Source organism: Ammospiza caudacuta, chromosome 3 (genome assembly GCF_027887145.1).
Source record: "Ammospiza caudacuta isolate bAmmCau1 chromosome 3, bAmmCau1.pri, whole genome shotgun sequence".
NCBI lineage: Eukaryota > Metazoa > Chordata > Aves > Passeriformes > Passerellidae > Ammospiza > Ammospiza caudacuta.
The window spans coordinates 83057597-83078079 of NC_080595.1; the positions used below are offsets into that span (position 1 = coordinate 83057597).

The window sequence follows — 20483 nt, forward strand, 5'->3', positions numbered from 1 at the left end:
AGACAGAATAAAGATTTACATCAACAGTATCACTAACAAGCAATTGATTTTCCTCTGAATACATTCAGTGATTACTTCTGGATTCATCATGTAGGGCCTTTTGATCTGTTATAGCACAGCATTATAACTCCAAGATTTATCAGAATTATGTACATTATAGTCCCTACCCTTGCTTTGGCTTAGCAGCCTCACTCCTCATTGGCTGACACTCTCCCTTCCCTGACTTCTCCACTGTCCTAGTTCTGGGACTTGTTTCAGCCCACACCTTCTTCCGCTTTCTAAACCAGCAGAAGTTCTTTTTCATGTTTATAATTCAGCTTTTCACTGGCTCAAACTTCACCAAACTGAAGCAGTTCAGTACAGGGACAAATGTGTGCCAGAGTGGAGGCAAAAGCTGAGGCAGGACCAGGCAGCCACGGTGTACAACAACAGCAGAAACCAGTTGAATTATCTTAACCTTCTTTTAGGTTAGAGTCTCTCATATATTAAATATTCTGGACTAAAATAACTTAAATTTCAGACATGACGTCTTCTGACATAGATTACAAAATCTATTCAGTTGTCTTACCAGCAAAATACATCCAATAACTTGACATTTAAAAACAAAACTCTGATGTGATCCTAAGCAAGAACAGTATTCACCCATGTGAACAAAGTAGTCACAGACACTGGGACTCTGTGATTAACAGTCTTTAATCTCCTTTCACAAGTCCTTGGAGTATAAACTTACTAAGAGTGGGCAGTGAAATAGGAGCTTCATAATTTTAGCCACACTGTTGAGTAGCAGACATCTTCCTATATGAGACGGAGCTCAGGTACTAGCCAAAAAAAACCCGCACTTACTGCAGAAGGCAACTGGCAACAATGAAGAAAGTGAAGGACAAGAACAGATCAAAAAACAAATCTAGATCATGACAGAAATGGATCAGCATTTGTAAATAACCAAAAACTTTTACACTTGGAAAACACGAGACCTCTAAAGGTTTCAATTTGTTTTATCAAAATGATCATCATTACTATTGTTATTATCTGGAGGGTGATAAAATATATAGGAGTACATAAATATGAGGATAGAGTATACTCATGCAGAAGAAGTGGATCTAGCAGCTCACAGATTTCAGAAATTAAATTTTGAAAATGCAATGAACTTTCTGTGCTATTGAAATGTTTTGCAATATGACCATCATTTCAGCCATCTGGATATGGTCCTGGGCAACTGGCTCCAGGTATCCTGGTGTAACAGGGAGATTAGACTTCCAACCCCAACCATTCTGTGATTCTAGACCTGAAAGTGCCACAACTCCACTAGACATTTCACGTTTGAAAAGCATGAAAATGAAAAATTATTTTATATGTGAAGATTCAGAATTAAGACCCTACCCTGCTGTTAATGGATGCAGCTTATTTAATGTACAGGTTCAGTTGAAGACAAAACACTGCATAAACTGTTTTAAAGTTAGAGCCATTGACTGGAGATATTTTACAAACATGAGGAGATAGCGTGATGTGCCTTCCATTGTAAAGGCAATTTTCCCAGTTCATGTTGGATCTGCTTCACAATCAGCAGATCTAAATAGTCCTGATACATTGAAACCAACTATTAACTTGATTGAAAAGAATATATAACACATGGCTAATAATTTGGGACCATATGGTCATTTTTTAAGAGGAAAAAGAAGACCAACTATAATTCCAGAAACACAAATTTAAGCTACTGCATTTTACTACAGAGATTTATTTCACAGTGTCATCACACCTATAGTAAAAGCTAAGTTATTGAAATAATTATGAACATCACACTTACACATGCATGTGCACAGAAAATAATATTGATACAAACCTGTAGCTTTTCATCCACATCATCATCACTTTCATCCAGATCTTCATGAAGTAACCGCCATTCATATTCTACATGAACATGAGAATTAAATCTTCCAGACAGTGCTTGAGTAAGCTAAGGAAAAAAAAGATGACCGTTGACACTTATATTATGGGCAGTACTTATTTTAAAACAACATATTTAAAAGCAAACCAAGTCCACAAATAGGAAGAATCTTGATTTCAGTAATCTGGAAAGTAAATTGAATTGCACTGAAGTAAATTGAAATTATGCTGTGTTACCAAATACAACACAAATAAATCAAAAGTAACTAGACATTTCATTAACAATTGTAGATCTATTCTCCATTTTGTGATAAGAAGCACCACATTGTATTTGCTCTGATTTAAAAATTGCAATTCAAAGAAATTAACTGCAATGGCAGCTTCCTTGAATCCGAGTGACTTATTAAGAAGCTTTGATCCCCCTAATACGATGGGGCATCCACAACTTCTCTGGGCAACAAGACAATTGCCTTCATCAAGGCCTTCACTCATAAAAAGTACTTTAGTAATTAGATTTAAAGGAGATGTCAGACACTTCAATTCATAGAATCATTTACATTGGAAAAGACCTTTAATATCCAGCCATGAACCCAGAACTGCCACATCCGCCACTAAACCATAGCCCTATCTATGAATATTTCTGAATACCATTTCTGAATACCTCCAAGAAAGGTGACTCTACCACTCCCTTGCATCTGAAGAAAAATATTGTTTTCTTCTTAAAAGCATATAACTTTATATAAGCATATGACCATTTCTGAGGACATAACTGTTTCTACTACATCACTATTGCATCTGGAATAGATTCACTGAATATTCAGCTGCAAACTGTTAAATGATCAGACATGAAATGCACACACAGAATGACACAATACTCACCAATTCTTCACAGTGAGTATGTTTTAAACGTTTAGCTATATCAAGTGGTGTCTCTCCTGCTTCATTTGCTATATTACAGCAAAAAAAGAAATGCATGATGAGAGATGTCACTATAACATGTCCATTATTAAAGACAAATCTGCATAATAAAGTACCAGAGCAACACACTTGAAAACTCATCTCTTTCTTTTATAGGTAGGTCCAGCTCATATCAACCCTCAGAACACGACAAGCAGTAGCAATTCAAGATGCCATATATACATATGAATGATAGCCATGAAATGGCAGTATATAACTTGACAACAAAATAGCAATTAAAAATCTAAACCTGTTTAAAAACTAAGTGTAATATATAGGTCCATTTTATACTTGAAATAAACAGTGAATACTGATTCTCTAATAATGAAGATTTACAGAATTATGATAAACAATGGAGGAGAAAATGCACTTATTCCAACTTCACTGTTTGTTATCTGAAGCAATGACAAATAGGAAATTGAAGTACACATTACCCTTTTACCTATTTCAATAGAAGCCTTCCCTCTCAGCAGCAGTTTGAGGCACTCAACGTTGTCTGTTAGACAGCAGTAATGCAGGGCTGTGCTACCTTTACAGGTTTGCTTATCTAGATTGCCACTTTTGGAGTACAAGAAAGAAGAAAGGTAATTAAACATAAGTTTCCTCATCTATATTATTAAGTCACTCTCATCAGAAGATTTTCAAAGAATAAAATTACATTTGCAAATACAGCTTTAGTACTTTAGTAATTGTATTTATTTAGCATTTATATTACTTTACATAAAAGCAATGTCAATATTTAGCTTTCCATACTTACCTGTTCTGCACTAAAAAGTCAACTATATGAAGGGATGTTCGATCAACTGATCTAACAGCAAGGTGCAGTGCTGTTTCATCTTGCTCCTAAGAATAAAATGAAAAATTATATTTGTTTCTTCTTCTTCTGAATAAGAAATTTTAGTAAGACATTAATTAAATCAAATAAACATGTAACTTCAAAATATTCAAACGTGCTACCATTAAAACATCTGTGAAGACTTACTGTGTCCCTTTTGTTCCTTTAAAGTAAATAAATAAATAAATGGGTTGAAAACTAATGGATTATTGAATGCTTTAATATTTAATGTTTTAATACATTTAAAATAAGACAGTACTTGGAAACAATTTTAGATTAAACTATTTAGTCTCTTCTTTTTTTATTGTTAAATTACATCATTAAAATTACATACATTCAGAACAGTGTTTCCGATATTATTTAAAATAATTTTTAATTAATGAATGCATATTGCACTTACAACAACTTGTTTAATAAAATTTACAACACTTACATGACCATTGGCCAGTGGAATTTTTTCTGTGAGATCCACCCCGTCAGCATACACTTGAACTAATCCAAGAATGTCTCTTGATTTCACTGCTTCACAAAGAGCGTGCAATTTAGCTGCATTGTCTGCATGCTTCTTCCTTGCATATTTTCTCTCAATATACTTGGCAGTAATGTAATCTTTTCTTGCATTCCTGAAATTGAATGTGATTTACTTCTATAACTTTCAGCTGAAGATATATATTATCATTTCCATAAATACATGCAAGTCATTTGAAATCCTTCATTATGATAATTTTTCTTTTTAAATATGCATGTAACCATGCAGTCTCATATTTCAAGTATGAAATGTAGTTAGAGAAAATGAATCAAATATCCAGTATGAAGATGGACCACAAATTTCTCCCTCCAAACTCTGCAATGGTGTTGAGATCAAGACTATCCAGCTCTATGTACAGAAGATACATCAAAGCTTCATAATGTTGGTTTATGCTGCCTTGCAGGTTTATGTTTACCTGACTTGGTACTCCTACACAAGGAGGGGATGGAAAGGGATGGAAGGCATGGGATACCAAAAAAAAAAAAATAAAAATCTATCTTATACCTCTGCACACCACTATCCATGCCTTGAATTTGAATTCACAGGATTGAGTATGTTTTTTAAACTCTTCACCGCAACTGTAACAGGGAGGATGTGTTTTAAACTCCTCACCACAACTTTTAGCAACATTTCTAAACCAAGATGAAAATTTAGTCCACCTGACTCAGCACAAGTTATCACTTCTGCTGCAGATGCCCAGTAACACATCTACTCCTCTTCCCATCACTCCAAGACAGGAGTTTGCTTGCCTCCCAAAGACAGCTCTTAGCAGCTCTTGGGATGAACACAGCATTGCACAGAAGACAATTGACAAAGTCATACCACATCATCTAGATACTATGTAATGGGCAACAAGTAAAAAAAAAACCCAATAAATAATAACAAATTGAATCAATGAATAACTCTTGTTCATAAAGCATTTGATAGTAATCAGGTTCTCGTTTCAACAAAATAGCCCAAATTTTGATAATTTTTGAGGTATCAAATGAAATTATCTTTTTAAATACAAATTTTTAGAAGTGTTCTTATTATATTGATTCAGCATATGGTAAAATTTTTAGTAATTTAAATTATTAATACTAATACTCTGCATTATTATTAATAGCAGTAGTCCAAAATTATCTAAACTGCCTTGTTTAACACTGGTTTTGTCAGAAAGCTAAAAATACACCTAATGTAAAATTAGCTTCATCCAGAGCCAATTCTTCTGCGTTTGTTTCTGCATTGTTTACTGGCTCTTTCATGATGAGTAGTATCCAGCCAAGTAGGCAGCTGTCCTTGCTGTATCTCTGCCATCCCTGTTCAGTGCTTTCGAGGAATTCAGTTAAATGTTCTGTCTCCATTCCACACGGACTTCGGTCCTAGGTGTAGTTTCTAAATGCTGTTCTGTATCTTTCAAGTAAATGTGCACTTCTTTACAATATTTATTTTGTTTTCAAATAGCACAAAATTAATTGCTTTGGTTTTAATCCCTATCCTTGTATGACTTTAAGGTTCCCAACAAGTCACAGTTAATTTGTTTCTTTCCCACAAACCATGATTCAAAGAGTTGGTAAGATAGTAAGGAATATCTAGCTACTCTAATATCTACTATTAGAGTAGCTACAGCCAGATAAACCTCAATAAAACAGACATGCAAAGCATCAGAAGAAAGGTTTACTCCTCAGCTATAAGATCATTAATAAGATAGTACACATCTTCCATGGCCTGCCAGTGCAAACCATAATGGCACAGCACCTTAGCAATATTAAATTGAATGCCTGCCTTTGTCAGAAGTAGTAGTTCTTTACTTACATATCACTGCTTGGATTAGGTTTGACCACCTCATCAACTGGAAGACAGAATTCCATAATCTCATTAAATCCAGCATTCCCAATATTCTTTGCAAGCTGTTAAAAAAACAAAATCCCACAATTCAATTAATAAATGTGTTCAGTTATTAGCCACAGACACAACAAGGGGAGAACAAGGGAAAATGAGAGTTGGGACCTCTTATTTCTGGTTCCTTGGCCTGCTGCTATGTCAGCAACAACAAAAAGATCGGGGACTTTTTTTGGATGTGAATTTTCAACTGGGATTTAGTACATGAACTGCAGAATAATCCATTAAGATACCAGTTCTTACAATAAATGCAAATACTCTGTGCTGGGTAAGAACACACATATGAACTGTCATAAAGCAGCTGATAAGTGGTAACTTCTTTGTGCAGCAAAGCTGAATACATGTTTTTCCTTTGGGGATTAAAAGTGGTCTTCTAAAATACTGCCAAATAATTAATGGGTTAAGTATTTGTGAAGTCCTCCAATTTTTAATCTGAAGCACATTAATATGCCAAACAGCTGTGTTCTTCTAAAAAGCAACTCAGGATAAAAAGATTTGAAAATACAAAAAAAATATTAAGCCTCTACTAATTTGAGTTCTAAGGTAAGAAAAAGTTTACAGTAGGACACTATGTTCCACAAGGTTCCAATAAACTTAAAAAATTAAGCTTTCTTAAATTGTGTTTATCCAGAGACAACTTCAGGATGAGAACAGCTTGCTAAAGTGACAAAAAATATACTTGTGTTAGAAGTATTTGACAGTACTATTTTTAAGTTAATAAAAGCAATTTGATTACCAGAAGTTCAGATGTTCCCAGCACATCTAATGTAAGTGACTGCATTCTGGAATAATGAACACCAAGTTCTCTATGGATTCCTGAGCATTCAATGCAAGTTAAAATTCCCAAATTTGTTGAAAGCCAGGTAGGATCTGTAACAGAAGGTACCCACAGAATTAAAATTTATTCATGCAATTATTTATCTAGAAAATGTAGAATACACAAATGAAATTCTGTAAAATAAGATTCTTGTAGATTTTTTTTTGTTGTTAATTTATGTTTTTACATTTACTCTACCAGGAAAAAAATCCAGGACTTTTTTAATGCTGAGAGAAGTGAAGAGAATTTTTATTTTTGTGAAAGACATTGCTACCCAAGGGAGCCCGTTAACCACTCCAGTTTGTCATTCTTCAAACAACTTTCAGGAACTGCATTTTCCCACCACCAACATAAGGGTGTCATACTCTCAACTGGGAATACAGGTGCAGTTTAAATTGAAATAACAACATTTACAGGTTGGGGTTCTTTTGTACTTCAAATATAGACTTTCAACCATGTGAAGCAGAAGTGATTCAGAAGTGCACACACAGCCCACACTACAAGATTCTCACTCAACTACTTCAAAGACATTAAGGCTCATCCCTCTCCTTTCATAGCCCTTGAAAGTCTTTTCTCCTGGTATTTTGCATTTACTACATCATTCCCTCATCTTCCAGCCAAATAACTCATTTTTGAAGATTTAGACAGCTTAGCAAGTAATTTGTTTGATAAAGGTTTGTCAGTTGCCATTTACACTGCCCTTTGTAAGACAGCAGGCTTGACTCTTCCCATAGCCCCATACAGTACTTATTGCTGGAAGTAACTACCAATTTGTCAAGTGCACACAGCACCCCAGCAGATGTTTGCAGCTACACTTTTACATCAAAAACCCCTAAGTCCTGCAGTGCCCCTGCAACATAAAAGAACACAAGAAACAGCAGCATCTTAAAAATAATTTGAAGAGGGTTAAAGCAGAAATTCATTGATGAAGAAAACCAACACTGCAAACCACAGTCAGCAGGAGCATTCTTTTCAAAATGGGTATAGCCTTAGACATATTCCCTGTCTCACTTAGTCAAACATGATTAAAATAGAAAGAAAAAAGGTGTATTAAAAAAATGTTCAAGTAACTTATGGCTGCTCAGTTTTACTTAAATCTTACATTATTAACCCATATTTTATGTAAGTTCATTTGATTTATGTAAGCAAAAGCTACAATTAGCAAAATACATGGGAGAAAAACAAGCTTCTTAGCAACTTTTTTCCCCTCTGATAATAAGCACATAGCAAATCAATCTTATTAAAGTAGTTCCATTAAATTGTTAGCATATTCTACTAAGTGTATAATTTTTGTGAAATAATGAGTAAAAGTGAAAGTATAAAACATTAGCTTAAAGATTCTCATGAGACAAAGAATTTTTACCAATTAAAAATATGCTTAATTGAGTCACCTTGTGCTCCACAGTCACAACAAACATCATTTCCAGTCATCCTCTGGACTTCAGATATAATTTCTTTTGTCAGTTCCTGGACAATATTATTTTCTCCTGTGTTATCATCTCCTTTGAATGCATTATTTAAAGCTTCCTCTTTGCTGTTTTGTAGCACAGATGTCCATCTAAAATGGCAGCAATATTTTGCTATTAAGTGTTATGGCACTTCTGAAGTTCAAAGTAAGTCTCAGTAGATCACCAGTGTCAACAATAACGTTAGCAAAGTAACTCACATTTGACATTCCTGTTCATCCTCTGCTTGAAAGTGGTATGTCCTGTCGTCTGCACAATAAATAATTCACATACTGATTAAAAAAAGTTATTGAAAAACTCATCTTGCAGAAATCTCTCAATGAAATCTAAAATTAATTGATTCCTAAGGTCTGTATTCTCATCACTGGAGTGTGTTAACAGACAAAAAGTCCATTTAAGAAGTTTCACCTTACTACCTACAGTTCCTGTATGATTACATCTGTGTTTACATAAGGTGGCTTCCTGCATTTTAAACAGAAGCTGCTTTCTTCAGTCCTGTGCTTTTATCACATAAGCAGCAGGAGAGCAAAGGAAATGTTCCATGTTCTGGATATAACCTCCATCATCACAAATAAAGAGTTCTGCTGGGAGGGGAGTAAAATATAGAGCCCATATTTGAGTTTATTTGTGTATGTAAAAAAGACTTAAAGAGTTCAAATGAGCTCTTAAAACCCAATAATCACAAACTTCAAAAAATATCAGCCAGACACAAAGTCCAAACTACAACCAGCATGAGCCCCAATCTGTTTCAATTAAACAAGCTCATAATTTTTAATTTACTACTACTTTTCTAATTCTAAGCATTGTTATTATAGTGCACTACTAAAGAAAAAAGTATAATACATTGTAAGTCTATGAAGAATAAGATAAGATACAGTTTAATGACTGAGCTGGAGTGAGAATAGTTGATGAGAACAACAGAGCTACAGGCAAATATATTCTAAGATGAAAATTTCTAAGGTTTGAAAAATATTCAGGCTAAAAGGTATTAAAAGATAGCTACAAGCATGGAAAATATTAAGACAGTGAAGATATATGAAAGAACAGAAAGGAAAGTGCTACATTAACAGATTTTTATCTTGCCATGATACAGCAATTTCCATTTTGTAAAAAACAAGGATTTTTTTTTTACTCTACAGTAAAAAAAAGTGAAAAAGTAATCTGGAGAAATCTGAGAGGCCAGTTATGCCTTTTCAAGTGTGTAGTAGCATTGCAGTAAGCTGACACTGGGCAAAACATGACACAGTCATCAACAAAGAAAGAAAGTGCAAAAGCAAACAGGGAAGCCGAGCTGCTTGAGCAGAAATGAATCAGCTGTATGTTGCACACAGCATTCGAGTCCATGCACATAAGCAGCACAGCTTACATTTCCAAATGCAAAAGAATTTTATGCTTCAATAAAGGAACAAATGAGGAATACATTGATATTCTTCTCCCCAGCTAATTTGAGATACATATTTCAGTAAAATATCCTAGTTAGAAAGCAAAGGAAACATTCTACTACACAATTTCATATCATCCCATTCTGATCCAAAAATTATTCTGTTTTGGTGGGTTTAACACGTAGATTCTTGATCTCACCGTTCTATCTATTATGAAATAATAAAACCAAAAAATGTGTTTAGTATTTTGCTCATAGTTGCATAGCAACCACCAGACTTAAATTTTAAAGGTTTAACAAGCACCTTTTGATCTTGTGCACAAGTTTTAACTTTTCAAGATGATGAGCTAGGATATTTTTAGCATGAAGAGTGATGTCATAGCAAAAAACAGTTACTGTGCTGTAAGACAGCAAAAAATTAAATAGAAAAAAAGAAGTGAAGACAGCTTTTAAATACAAATGGTTTTCCAAAGAAACTGGCACAGTTAGTTGCATTATGCTAAAATAACTGAAAGGTCAAATTGTCATAGGAAGGGCATTTTATAAAGGGAAGCATTCTACAATGGCAAAAATGTTCAAGTGGATTACTGACACATCTACAGAAATAATGCAAAATTCTGCTATGAGCTGCAAATAAAAAGACCTGAACAACAAACCTACGTGATATGAGGTCAAAACACTTTTTCTCCTCAGGGTTTGTTTTCACTTGGCAGGTTAACAGATTGAGCTTTGCTGGAGGTCGGTTAGCCTATTTGAAGATAAAACATACACATTTTAGTACACCCACACTGACTGAAAGGTGCAGATTGAAAGCACAGGGTAATGTCCCACTGGCCAAAAAGACTTGACAAATGGCTGTTAAATTTTTAAGGTCCCCAGGTTTTCATTCATGTTTTCTTCCACATCATGGTTCATAAGCAACTTTAATTTAATGATTTTGTTTACTGGTAACTGGATAGACACTAGAATTTTGAAAGGAAAAATGGTAGAATCTCTTTAATTACAACTAACCAAGAAAACTTACCTGAAGGAACTGGGTAAAAGAGACAAAAAAGAGACAGGTTCATCCTTATATTTATTCCCCTAAAACTCAGACATTAAGTTTTAAAAAATTACTTGTTTAGTTTTCAATAATTATTTTGACTTCTGCTAATGCCTTTAAGGGGTCCCCAAATAGCCAGTTAAGAAGAAACGCCCAATTTTTAAGTCACTAAAGGGAACTTAGTGAAGGAAAGTAAGTTTTCACAGAGGAGTCTTGCAGCAAACATAAAAAAGTAAACTGAGCTAGCTGATTACTAAAAAATCTAGTGAAATAACGTATATTTTATAATGACATACATTTTCTAGTCGAGATCCTCTCAGCTATTTCAGTTTCTTTTTGAACAGAAAGTCACAGTGTTCTACTAAGAGCAAGACTCACAAGGAACCTGCATTTTGAAAGACTCATAAAGGCTACAAAGAACTTTTCAAACAGCACCTCTGCACTCTTCTTTCCCTTAACTTACCTGTGCTACAGACTTGGGGTAGTACCTAGAAAGATTTGTTTGCAACCTTGATTTGAGGAATGGCTTTCACTCCCTACAATTGATAACTAGTTTCACTCTTTTTTTAGAATAATTAAATTAGAAAGCAGCTTTAACTAGTCAACCTTTGCTCTAGACAATAATATCTAAAAATCATTAAACCATCATTAAACCATTAGGAAAGAACTATTATAAGGATAGCAATATTCACAAACTCATTACCACACTTATTGCTGCATTCTAACAATATTTATAAACTAAGTTGCTAAAATAAGATTTAAATATCTAAACAAAACTATTACCAAACGAAGCTACTACTATCACATAATGTTATTAACTTGCAATGAATCATAAGAAATGTAGATATTCTCATAATCTCATCTAAATTTCTTGATGAAAACATCTAATTCAAAAAAACAAGGAACAAGAAGTCAAAAGATTACAGATTCCCTTGAAACAATCTGATAAAACAATATAGCTGGCCAAAAAAAGAACAGTACCATTATATCTGCAGACCAGTTTTAAAAAAAAAATCAAAAGCATGGACCAACATAAAAAAGGAAACAATTAGGTATTTTTTTCCTGTTAGGGAAAAAAAAAGCATGGTGTCCTTGAAAAATAGTATGCTCATGCTTTGCCCAGCATAAGCTGCAGACAAAACAAAGTCGTGCAAGCTTTGAAACAATAAATGTGCAGGTCACTTGCTGGGCAATGTAAAACAAATTATACCCAAGAGAGGTTTTGGAGGCAGCAAGATGACAATTTATTGACAATTGCATCGTATTCTCTGCCTAATAAATAGTTTTTCCAACTATTGCAGCCTTCGTTTTAGTTGTAAAAGTGCATACATTTTTAATTATTTAGTTATAAATTATACATAAATATATAAAAATATTTCTAAATTATTAATTATATAGACACTGGACAACTCATATATACCTTTCTCACAGGCTCTCTCAGAATGTAAAAATGCAATTCATGTTTAAGAGAAAATTCCCTTGCCCCAAGACTTTGTATCTGAAGCACATTTGGGACCTAATTAGTTTTCTCTAACTTATGAAGCTGTAAATGAATGCAGTAAAATGTTTTAGAGGGGTCTGAAGGAGCAATGCCCACAGGACTTGTCCCTTGGGAGAGAAGAATGCAGCAGAAAAACTCAGTATCACTATCTGGCAACCCAAAGAAACGGCTGCAACACCAACATATCCTGGGCAAATATGCTGATCTTGGAATCCATACATATTCTTGAGCTTTTATCTGAAGAACTCCTAACTCGAAGTCAGCATCAACAAGGACATTAAAACCCCTGTGCATGTGGCTGATAGCACCTCGTTCATGCTTCCATCCTGCAGCTGACTAACAGTTTTTCTCCAGCAGCCTCCCTGGCCTGTGCCCACCACTCTTCCATCACATGGCAGGTGCTGCCTGGGGAGAAGTTGAAGCTTAAAGACAAAGGGAGGTAAGGCAGTGTGAGCTCCTTAGCCACACTGATTCAGACACTTGGCAGGATTAGGAGACACTAGACATGGAAAAGACTAGCAAATGTAACTAATATTACACTACTTGTTTGAAACTTCTGAGATTTACTTTCCTGATTGAGTCTCTACTTGATACTTGAGACTACTGCTGAGTTTTTGGACACCCATATTAACATGCCAACACCCTGAAAAGTGCTGCCACTTTTCATGCCATACACAGACCTGATCATCAACTCATGCATTTCCTTCCTGCAAAACGGCAAAATGGCAACTCTTTATCCATCAAAACTGACTTATAAGCTGTTCTAGCAACAAACAGAGGTGAAGGAATCAAAAAATTAGGCCTCTGAAACAATACAGGAGACATAGAGCTGATTTTACAAAAGGCACGAGCAAATATGTCCACTAACAGACCGGCTGGCTGATTTCATCATGCATTTCTTCTGGATATCAGTGATCAACTTCAAAATAAAAAGATGAACTCTGATTGTTTTGCCTTCATATTTGCCTTTAATCATCAGGGTAAGGTTTTCAGCAGTAAAGAAAGACCAAAAAAAAAAGTTTTGATAAGGAGTCTCTTATATTCTTTCTTTTGCAAACAACTAGCAAAACTTCTTTAAACACAAATGCAGCTTTGAGGAGTCTGATGTTTCTGAAATCTTTTTGCCTTGGGACTTCTTGATCTGGAAAGGCCTTAGGAATTCCTAATTACATGTTTCAATCTTCTTCTATCATTGTTTTTTCATCCATGTATGTTAAATGTACAAATGCTGATTTCTTTGAAGCTTTTAGTTGTCTAAAAGTATAACTTCTGCACACATGCCAATGCAGGGCAGGCACATATAGGGTCACAGCTGGGTGACTGACAGAGAACCAAACATATTCTCTCCATCCATCAGGAAAGCACTTGACAGGCCAGTTTAAGAACCTGCAATTGCTTGAAGGTAGCTGTTCTAGAGACTGCCAAAGTAGTCTCTCATAAAGACAGACTACACGATCAAAGAAGAGAAAGCTATGAAGAATACTTAGACGTTAATGGAGAAGTATTTACAAATTTGTATTTGATAAAGAAAGCAAAACTGACAACTGAATTTCTGAGATTTTGATGAACTGCTGGGATGAGAGAACAATACATCATATTTCAGAGACTAGGAGATATTGACCCTGAGAAGCTTGGAAATTCTCAGAAGACATTCAGAGCAGCCTATAAAAATTTTAACAAACAAAAATTACTTCTTCCTGTTTAAGTGTCTGTGAAACAATAATTAATTTTTTACATAAAACTGTCATCAATATATAAGGGGGAAGTGAGCAAATATGTGAAAATACCTTTTAGGAGTATATTTTGAAACAAGAAGGGACTTTTCTAATGTTGTAATAGAAAAACATTGAGACCAAACCTGTGAAATGCACCCATCTAAATCCACATTTGAATATTTCCCTTAGGAATGATTTTCAGCTACAGCTCTACTGATTTCAGTGGGAACATACTGCTTCTAAAAATGTCAGACCATCCAGTAGACAGCTTATAAAAAGAGAAGAAAAGAGTATCTTGATGGACTCAGTGACTGTACTTGCAAGTGAAAGTTTTCAAATTCTGCTCCACAAGTGGATTTTGTAGCCTCTGCCAGCTCTGAGCTCTCCCAGCTACATTCCTACTGGTACCAGTACAGCATGTCCAACATCAGGCACAATCACAGCACATGGAGACACCAGCATAGAACACACCAACAGACTTCCCTCTGAGAAAGACACACTCCTACACACCCAAATGAGAAGGGGCATAAACAAGTGGACAATTCCAAAGCCATAGTAAGGACTCTGCTTTGCTGGCCTGACTTTACACTCCTCAACTCCTGATTATCAATTCTGAAGGCAGCAGCTTGTGCTTAGATGCACAAATGAGAGATTGATTCATTTTTGCTGCCAGGGTCAACTTGTAGTCATAGCAACAGGCATAACAGGATGAAGAACAGAACAGTTCATAACAGGAACAAGAACCAGGGCTGTTTATTAGACCAAGAATGGGAAATACTGACACTGAGTTATTTTTTGCCTCAAGAAACTTTCTTAAAAGTTTAGAGAAAATAATATAAAAAATGCTACAGGAAAGAACTACCAACTTGAAGGCAAAGTGCAAAAAGTTCAAACCATGAAAGCATAAAGTTTTCAAATTTTAATAAATGTTTAATAGTTATAGCTAATATGTTCAAATATTGGTAGCAGTAATAAAGATTAATTTGTAATTCTCTATTTCTTGTCATTCTGGAAGAAGTTGTTTGTAGACTTGATTTTCCCAACAGCTACTCTTAGGATCCTAAGGAGCTAACAGACTACCATACAGCAGCAAATCTGGGGGAGGAATGCAATTCAGGATACTCTCAGTTTATCTTGCAAATATAAAAAGCTGTTTAATTCATATCTAAAAAATGGCTTAATGCCCAACCATACCTTAAAAAAAAAAAAGTTAGATTTTGTATTTTTAGATAGCCTGGTAAAATATGTACATTTACAAGAACTGTGTCACTAAAAAAAGCCCTTTTTCCCCATTAACAGTCATGAACATTAAAACAGTTGTATTTTTAGATACTGTGTATGTCTTGATATATTTCTAAAAGGCTGCCTTAAAAAATATTTCCCTCATATTCAAAACACTGCATCAGGAATCTAGCTAATTCCAAATCACAAATATAGACCAGCATAGCTTGCCTTTCTGTATTAGCAACCATGTACATAAAATACTGTAAACAAATACTTACTGTACCATGGGAAATCGTAAGAAAACCATTTTTAACTGAGCACTTCCTTTTCTGCCACACTTTTCTGATTCTAGTTTAAGAAGAAAAAAGAAAGGTGACAGTTTTAAACATATTTTGTATTACATTTCTTGAGCTCTTAGGACCTAATATTTCTCCCAGCAAACTGCAGCAGTACTTACCCATCACTTTTCTTGTACAGACTGCCACTGCGCTCAGTGCCATGCTCCTTGTTTCCCTGAGGCTGATGTAAACTGTACGCTGTACTCTGGCGAATCTGAGAATCCTGAAATAATCAACACAATTTGTGATGCATTCCACACTTTCAACCAAACTACTTCCCCATTAATGACTTTCACAGCTTTTCCTTCCTGCTCTAATCCAACAGGCCAAATGAAGCACAATTTTCCTCCTCAATAAAATAGAACATGATACATTTATTTTTTCAGAGGGCACAAAAAAATTGAGAAGCATCCATTATCAGCACCTGCCAAAATCTTTTTACTTGCCTTTATTTATATTTATTTTTGGCCTTAATATATAGGGATTTTAACCCAAAACTTAACTGAGCAGTGGCCTTTCCAACTCATGTAAACACAGCAAGATACAAACACTAAAGACTATTATTACCTGCAATTCCTAGTGTACTCTTCCACTGAAAAAATAATTACATACATCAATTTGAAGAAGTGATAATTGCATACATCAATTTGAAAGGCAGAAGAGTCCTCCTGGAAACATAGTTCAGGAGTCATACAGGAAAACTGAAAAGTCATTTCCAAAAAAGAATAATTTAAAGCAAAATATCTGGAAGAAAGTAGAATTCTGAGACAGGAAGAGACGAGGATTAATTGAACCCTTCTCACTGCTCTCACAACTACCCAGAGGTAGGACCCACTGCTGCAAGAATCCAATTTCTTAAAAAATAAGAGCCTGAAAATGAGGAATCTGATGTGTCACACCATATTAACAGCTGTAAAGTGACAGAATGGGCTTTTAAATGCACACAGTAACAGTGACTATTACTTCAGATTTTCTTTTTTTTTTTCTTTTCTACTGTCATTGCTCTATGGACATAATTACTCTGGTGCTATATATGGCATACAATGCAATTATAGAAAGGAAAAAAGACACAAAGCAGCTCACTCATATGACCATGAACAATTCTAAACATGATGGTAGGGACAGAGCTCCCACCTACACCTCAGTTCAGAGTGGTTAGGACTCCTCACCTCCAAGCTGCAGGATTTCAGGCTCATCCTGAATACACTGCAGGAGTTCAGTGGTCCTGAGAGCCATGAGCTGAGCTCTGCACAGGCTGCAGCACTCCTTGGTGCTCCTTTTCAAGAGAAGCAACCTGTGCCCCCTTCCTGCCTCTCAGCACATGATCCAGGAAGCCATACCACATAGCTACAACACTATCTGAGCTTTTAAAAGGCCTAAAGAACTACCACTTAGCTGTCTGTGCCTGACAAAGCATCTCTAGATTTAAACCAGTCTGTTTATCGTTACTTTCTAGTTGGTTTACATATAATTATTTGGTTTTGCACTCTGCACGGCATAAAGCCAGAACAACATTTTTTAAATATTCCTGTCACTCACCAAGAACTGCTGCATGCATACATTTACTGACTTTTGAAGAAAATCTGATCTGACACTGCCTATTGTGCCCTACCAATGCCTTGATCTCTGCCTCCCATTAGCCAGCAAAGGAACTCCATTCGTAAGATTAGAGGCCTGACAGGAAATTAATTTCAGTTCTCCCCATCCTCAATTATGTGAAGATTACTGATGACCTCCAACACCTGCTCATAGTACCATTCCCATTAGTCTGTGCTGCTACTTTTTGTGCATTATTTTCTGCCTCATTTCAGCTACCTCCCTTCATTTGTTTATGCTCAGCTGCTGTGTTTGGCCAAACTGGCAAACCAATAATACAAGCTTCCTGCCTCATTTCAGCAGGAGGGGAAGCTGCAGCAGCTGACGTGTATTTCCACACATTCATGACTCTGAACAGGATCTAAAAAATTTAATACTATTTCATTAAAAGATCTTAAGGATAAACATATTGTTCATTTTAAATTCTCAGTTCAGGTCATGTCCAGACCAATACTGTCCAATGTGATTGCCAAATGATGGTTTTCCACAGCTGTCTCACAAGAAGTTCATGATTTTGATCCAGCTCCTAAGAGATGGTAGCCACCCCACAAATCACCACCACAATTAATATCCTTCCTTTCAGCATGCCTTTTCCATAAGAAGGCACTCCAAGGATCTCCCCTTATTTCTGGTTTTAATACTACACAAAACAGAGATAAAAATCACAGATAACAGGGTCAGACCCAGTAGCCTCATTGGAGAAGCAGAAACAATGTACATTACCTATGGGAGGAAATGGAATACTGCAGGCTAGAGGACACACACCTAGTGCAGAGTATTGTCATTTTAAGTATATCTTAACACAACAAAATCAGAACAGGCTGAAGTACACAAGCCTAAGTAACTAAACTTTGACCACTTTATCAACTTTGAAATGTAGACAGGCATATAAAAATAAGTGAGTCACTTAAAATTTGCAGCATGTTCTTAGTGAATCACTTCACTGACCATAGAAAGTTCTGAAATTCTTTCTTCCAAAGTCTATGAAGATATACTAACTTTTAAGTCAAGCTGAACAGCAGAGCCAAAAATGAAAGAAATGTGAAAACAGTATTCTCTAAAGATGGTCTGTGACTACTGATAAGAGATATTCTGAATCCTGTTTGTCAGCTCCACTATGTCAACATAACAGAACTTTTCCTACAAGGTGCTTCAACCTATACACAACAAGTTTTGGCTAGCCATTCCACAGCTCCCAGGGAGTGGGATTTTAGACTGTTCAGATCATTCCTGTGTGCAAAGCTGCCAAAAAAAAGCTCTTATAGCTTTTCCAGAGCCTGAGCGTCTCTGACATTTGCAGGATAATTGCCAGGAGGATGTTCCAGAGATCCATCCCTACCCCTATTACAGCCCCACAAAGTCTCCAAAAGACATATCTATCAGAACCCCCTGCAGGCAGCCTCTCTTATAGCAAAACTACTGTAATTTTTGTCAAGAAATACAGCATTCATCCTATTTTGCAGTGGTCTAAATAGATTACAGGTTCTAACAAAGAAGCAGAAATGAATCTAAACACTATAGTCACAGGAGGTGACCTCACCCAAGGTCATGGGAACAAGAACAGTTAAGGTAATACAACTCTAAGGTTGACTCTGAAACTTGTAGAACTTCTACATTTGAAAAATAAAAGTTTAAAAATTAAAAATTATGAAGGTATACACAAAATAACATTTAAAAATAAAGTTTCCATACAAACTAGGTTTGATGAAGTTGTGTGCAGGAAGAAAATATACACAACAAAACTATAGGCACAACAAAAAAAAGGTTCACTAAGAGTGCTTGTGCATGTTAAATTTCTTTAACATAACAGGAACAATGTTTGTCAACATTCTGTCATTTCATACATTAAGTCCATTTTAATTAAAAATATATATATCTTAAAAATCTTGCAAGAACATCTAAACAAGCAACTGGATTTAATTTCCAAAAGAAAGTACAAAGGTAATCACCAATTTGTCTTACAACAATTTTCTTTCCCAAGAAGAGTCTGATAAATTTTTTGATAATTTTTTTTTTTTGGGGGAGGGTAATAAAATACACCAAAAAGGAGAAAGAACCAGTCTTTTCATGCCAACAGAAAAAAGCTCAGAGGAAAAATCCAGTTTCTTGAAATCTGAATGCAAATCATGCCACTATTTTCATTAAAACATAGTAACACTTACTCTCCTAGACTTCGGTCACAAAATGTAAATGCATTTCAGGAAGGAAAAAGAAATCAGTTATAGTAAAGAAAATTACAGTGCAACAAGAATAATATTAGTGGGTTGTACAGTAAATTATATAAGAACTCTCTGGCTTCCCACTGGAACTCTTTGGCATCCCACTGATTAATTGATGTTTGCAAAAAGCTTTAAAAATAATTATAGTAATTCTCATGCTCTGCAGGTAAGCATCTATATCTAAATTTGAAGAATTACTAAATAATGACTACAGCATAAAGCACTTTTTATACTTGTATTTTTAAATGTCACAAACTCAGTATAAATAATAAATGTATGTGTATTATTAATTTCTGAGCATGTGAAAAAATGTGTATTTGTCACATCTTCCATATATATTTAATATCAGTATTACTGATAGACATTCCCAGCTACCAAGAAAGCCACAGACCCAACTAAAAGAGGACACCTGCTAACACACCCCAACCAGTAAAAGCTCCTTCTTGGGAGCGGGCAACCAATGGCTAACCCAAAGCATCCACCACTTCCACAATGTTCCCTAGTGTCTCATTCTACCAAGCTCAAATTTGGAAGTTTTTGACAACTTCCATCTTCAGTGAGTCCTGAATGCCAGGCAGAATCTAAGGAAGTGCCTGCTGATCTTGTGGGACTTTGTATACAATGGTCATTATCACAAACTTCCCAAGGTGACAAAGTGAGGAGTGTTTGAGACCGTCCCAAAAGCCTCTCTGCAAGTCACAGAATCACATGGATTGGGTTGGGAGTGGCCTTTAAATATCATCAAGTCCAGCCCCCAGCAGTGGGCAAGGACACCTTTTGCTAGACTACACTGCTCAACAACCATCATCTGTCACCAACAAGAGCTAGGAGGCACCATAACTTTCAGGGGAGGATCAAAGCAAGACCGGAAAAGATCAAGGAAGTGTGAGCTCTGCAGACTAAACTATTTCATTGTGATCTCACTCAGAAAGAGAATCTGAAAAGCAGGGGGGTGGTTCATTCATCACTCACTCATGGCCCAGCAGCCACACAAAGGAAGCTGGCTGGCTTTTATTTATATGAAGAGGAAACACTAGCAATCTGCAACAAAAGTAGACCCAGTATTTAGGATTACATTATACAAAAGATGCTTACTTC

At 35.6% G+C, this 20483-nt stretch overlaps 1 protein-coding gene across 3 annotated transcripts in view; it reads right to left on the minus strand.

The window, feature by feature from the left end:
- The window catches only part of ASAP2 (ArfGAP with SH3 domain, ankyrin repeat and PH domain 2), an 84307-nt gene that overhangs the window by 16066 nt on the left and 47758 nt on the right, over positions 1–20483 (minus strand). For all 3 annotated transcript variants that reach the window (XM_058801292.1, XM_058801291.1, XM_058801290.1), the window contains exons 10-21: positions 15690–15793; positions 15511–15580; positions 10411–10498; positions 8570–8618; positions 8295–8461; positions 6823–6956; positions 6000–6094; positions 4110–4299; positions 3599–3684; positions 3284–3399; positions 2764–2831; positions 1841–1954 (exon numbers count right to left, since the gene is read on the minus strand). In XM_058801292.1, coding sequence (XP_058657275.1) covers positions 1841–1954; positions 2764–2831; positions 3284–3399; positions 3599–3684; positions 4110–4299; positions 6000–6094; positions 6823–6956; positions 8295–8461; positions 8570–8618; positions 10411–10498; positions 15511–15580; positions 15690–15793 — 1281 coding nt within the window. The remainder of the gene's footprint in view (positions 1–1840; positions 1955–2763; positions 2832–3283; positions 3400–3598; positions 3685–4109; positions 4300–5999; positions 6095–6822; positions 6957–8294; positions 8462–8569; positions 8619–10410; positions 10499–15510; positions 15581–15689; positions 15794–20483) is intronic.